Genomic DNA, 2525 nt, shown 5'->3' on the forward strand with positions numbered 1-2525 from the left:
ACATATTATCAGCACATATTATCAGCAAATATTATTGGCACATATTATCAGCACACATATTATCAACACATATTGTCAGCACATATTATCAGCACCTATTATCAGCACACATATTATCAGCACACATATTATCAGCACACATATTATCAGCACACATATTATCAGCACAGATTATCAGCACATATTATCAGCACAGACGTAATCATCTTCTTTTTTGAAGTAACGTCTGTATTATATAAGAAGATAAGATTATCAGCATAGATTATCAGCACATATTAAACATTTGACACTGACGTTTGGACATTTATGCAGACTTCTTTGGTATCTGCTGTGGAGGAGTTGCACGACGAGGCCATGATTACTAATCCTTACATTACCAATGTCTTAGATCCTTTTCGCGTTGTCAAATAGTTTACTTAATCACAATTTACATATCTTTATTTCTTCTTACCAATAACATGGCTTTATTCGACAAAATTAAAGTAGACTGTAAATAAAAGTAAATTTCTCCTTTCAGACCCGGTGATCAATAGGGCAGATGATGTAACGGTCAATCAACATTCAATCGAAATAGAAAGATTAATTTTTCTTAAAGAAATGATGCTCCTTTCTGTGGATGGAATTGACTTGTTTTCAGAATCGACGAGTCATTCCGTTTGCACTTCCAAGTCCATTCAATGCAAAGTTAAAGTTCTTCCAGAGTCATCACAGGAAGGGTCTATTGAACTGATTAATAGGAATGCAGAGAAAAAGGATTGGTCTTCAATGTTAGTTGCGCAATTCTGAATCAAGTGTTTGCAGTAATATCCTGATGTGATATTATGTTATTGAACTTTATTCTTAACATTTCATGGAATATAATTTTCTTTTATATTTGGCAGGTTCAAATAATTTCTTTTTTTTTTTTTTTAAAGGAAACCTCAGAATTTGCGCTATTCAATTTTAGCTTTATCATCATAGGAATCCTTGGGCCTCTTATCTTTGCCTCTTTTTTGGGCTTTATATGCCTATTTTTAAGGGTCCTCTTGCCTCTTTTGTGGGCTTTTTTAAAAAAAAAATTTAATATAGTTTTTATTTGTAAGATCTCATAATTCACAAGTATTAAATCATAAGCAATTGAAAAGTGATTTACCTGAAAATATAATAATAGTAATAGAAATACTATTTAATATCAAAGACATTCTACCTAACTATTGAAACCACTAAAATTGATATAAGGATCCTCTACCCCAAAACAATCAACACAATACCAAATATCCCTGAACCCCAACACCCCATTTCTGGAATACTGCTTGAGTATTGTACAAGCATATGAAAATCAAACTAGATAATTCTCTACTCTAAAATCAATAATTTTCCTAAATGTCAATTCTAAGTGATTAGGATCAAACACCTTATTATTATGTAGAGCTTTGAGCCAGCTAGACCAAACTAGATTCCTGTATTCGGAAACAATGATCAAGTTAATGTTATGCAACATTTTATTTTTTAGTTTTAGCAGCTTGGTTAACACAAGTTTTATATATTTTTATTGTCCTGTTTTTTTTTGTTTTTTTTTGTTTTTTTTTAATATTTAAAAAAAAAAAAGAATAATTATTTTATAAAAAAAAATATACAATTTGCAAAACAGATCATTTTTTAAAGAATTTGCTGTATTCATTGAAATTGACATCAACACTCAAATCTTCAATCACTTCCAACTTCTGTTTGGGTTTCCTTAGTGCTAAAATTCTTTTCTTCTCAGTCTCTGTAAGAGCACTCATATCAACTGGAAGCTTTATGATACTTCGAGGTTCGTGGTATCTGATGTTAATGGTACTGCCATCTGGAAACACCAATATCGTTGGGTATGTTCTTGGATATGCAAATCTGTGAGGTCTTGTAATACTGGTTGCATTGGAATTATCTCTGATAATATTTATCATTGAAGTTTGTTTCTCTTGTGCACAGGTGGTAGTAATACATTTTAATCTTTGCAACAAACTTATCGACCTTTGACTTTTTAGTCTGCTAAAGGAGGCTGCCATTTTTATTCTAAATAGACTTATTCATTGTCCTGTAAATCAAGGCGATGGTAAGTGCTTTTTTAACAATTACGATGCAATTTTTGTGTCCATACAAAATTATAGATTTGATTTTAGAAAAGGTGTAAAAGTTAATGCATACAATAAGGTTTTAAGAAGGAAAATACACCCTTTTGAAGATTGTATGTAACAGCTAAAACAAAAATAAAATTCTTTAAAAGTTTGAAAGTTTTTATTACATTATTTACTGGTTGTGGTAAAATATGTAGGTCGCAGCTGGGGCTCCGTATTCACAGGGAATGTGGCATTCCTCATTTATCTTCGGACTCGAAGACAAACCTTATTATTATTATACTTTATACAAGTCTATTAAGTCTAATTGCCTCCCATTGACATTATTATATAATTGTATGCGACATGCACTACTGAAGGAATTCCATTAAACTGCCATGAACACAAAAAAGGCTGAAGTCTTATATTTGTCTGCTCCAGGTAAAGACT

The 2525-nt window shown here is 31.3% G+C and overlaps 1 protein-coding gene across 1 annotated transcript; it reads right to left on the reverse strand.

The window, feature by feature from the left end:
- Positions 1-1588: 1588 nt before the first annotated feature.
- Positions 1589-2043, reverse strand: LOC129925851 (39S ribosomal protein L55, mitochondrial-like). Its single transcript, XM_056026956.1, has one exon. It carries the CDS (start codon positions 2025-2027, stop codon positions 1632-1634), a length of 396 nt encoding a protein of 131 aa, XP_055882931.1. The 5' UTR covers positions 2028-2043; the 3' UTR covers positions 1589-1631.
- Between the last annotated feature and the right edge of the window lie 482 nt (positions 2044-2525).

The sequence above is a fragment of the Biomphalaria glabrata genome, chromosome 4 (genome assembly GCF_947242115.1).
Source record: "Biomphalaria glabrata chromosome 4, xgBioGlab47.1, whole genome shotgun sequence".
Lineage (NCBI taxonomy): Eukaryota > Metazoa > Mollusca > Gastropoda > Planorbidae > Biomphalaria > Biomphalaria glabrata.

What these genes read in the sequence shown, in the direction of transcription:
- LOC129925851 (XM_056026956.1), bottom strand. Translation starts at nt 2,027, where the DNA reads ATGGCAGCCTCCTTTAGCAGACTAAAAAGTCAAAGGTCGATAAGTTTG.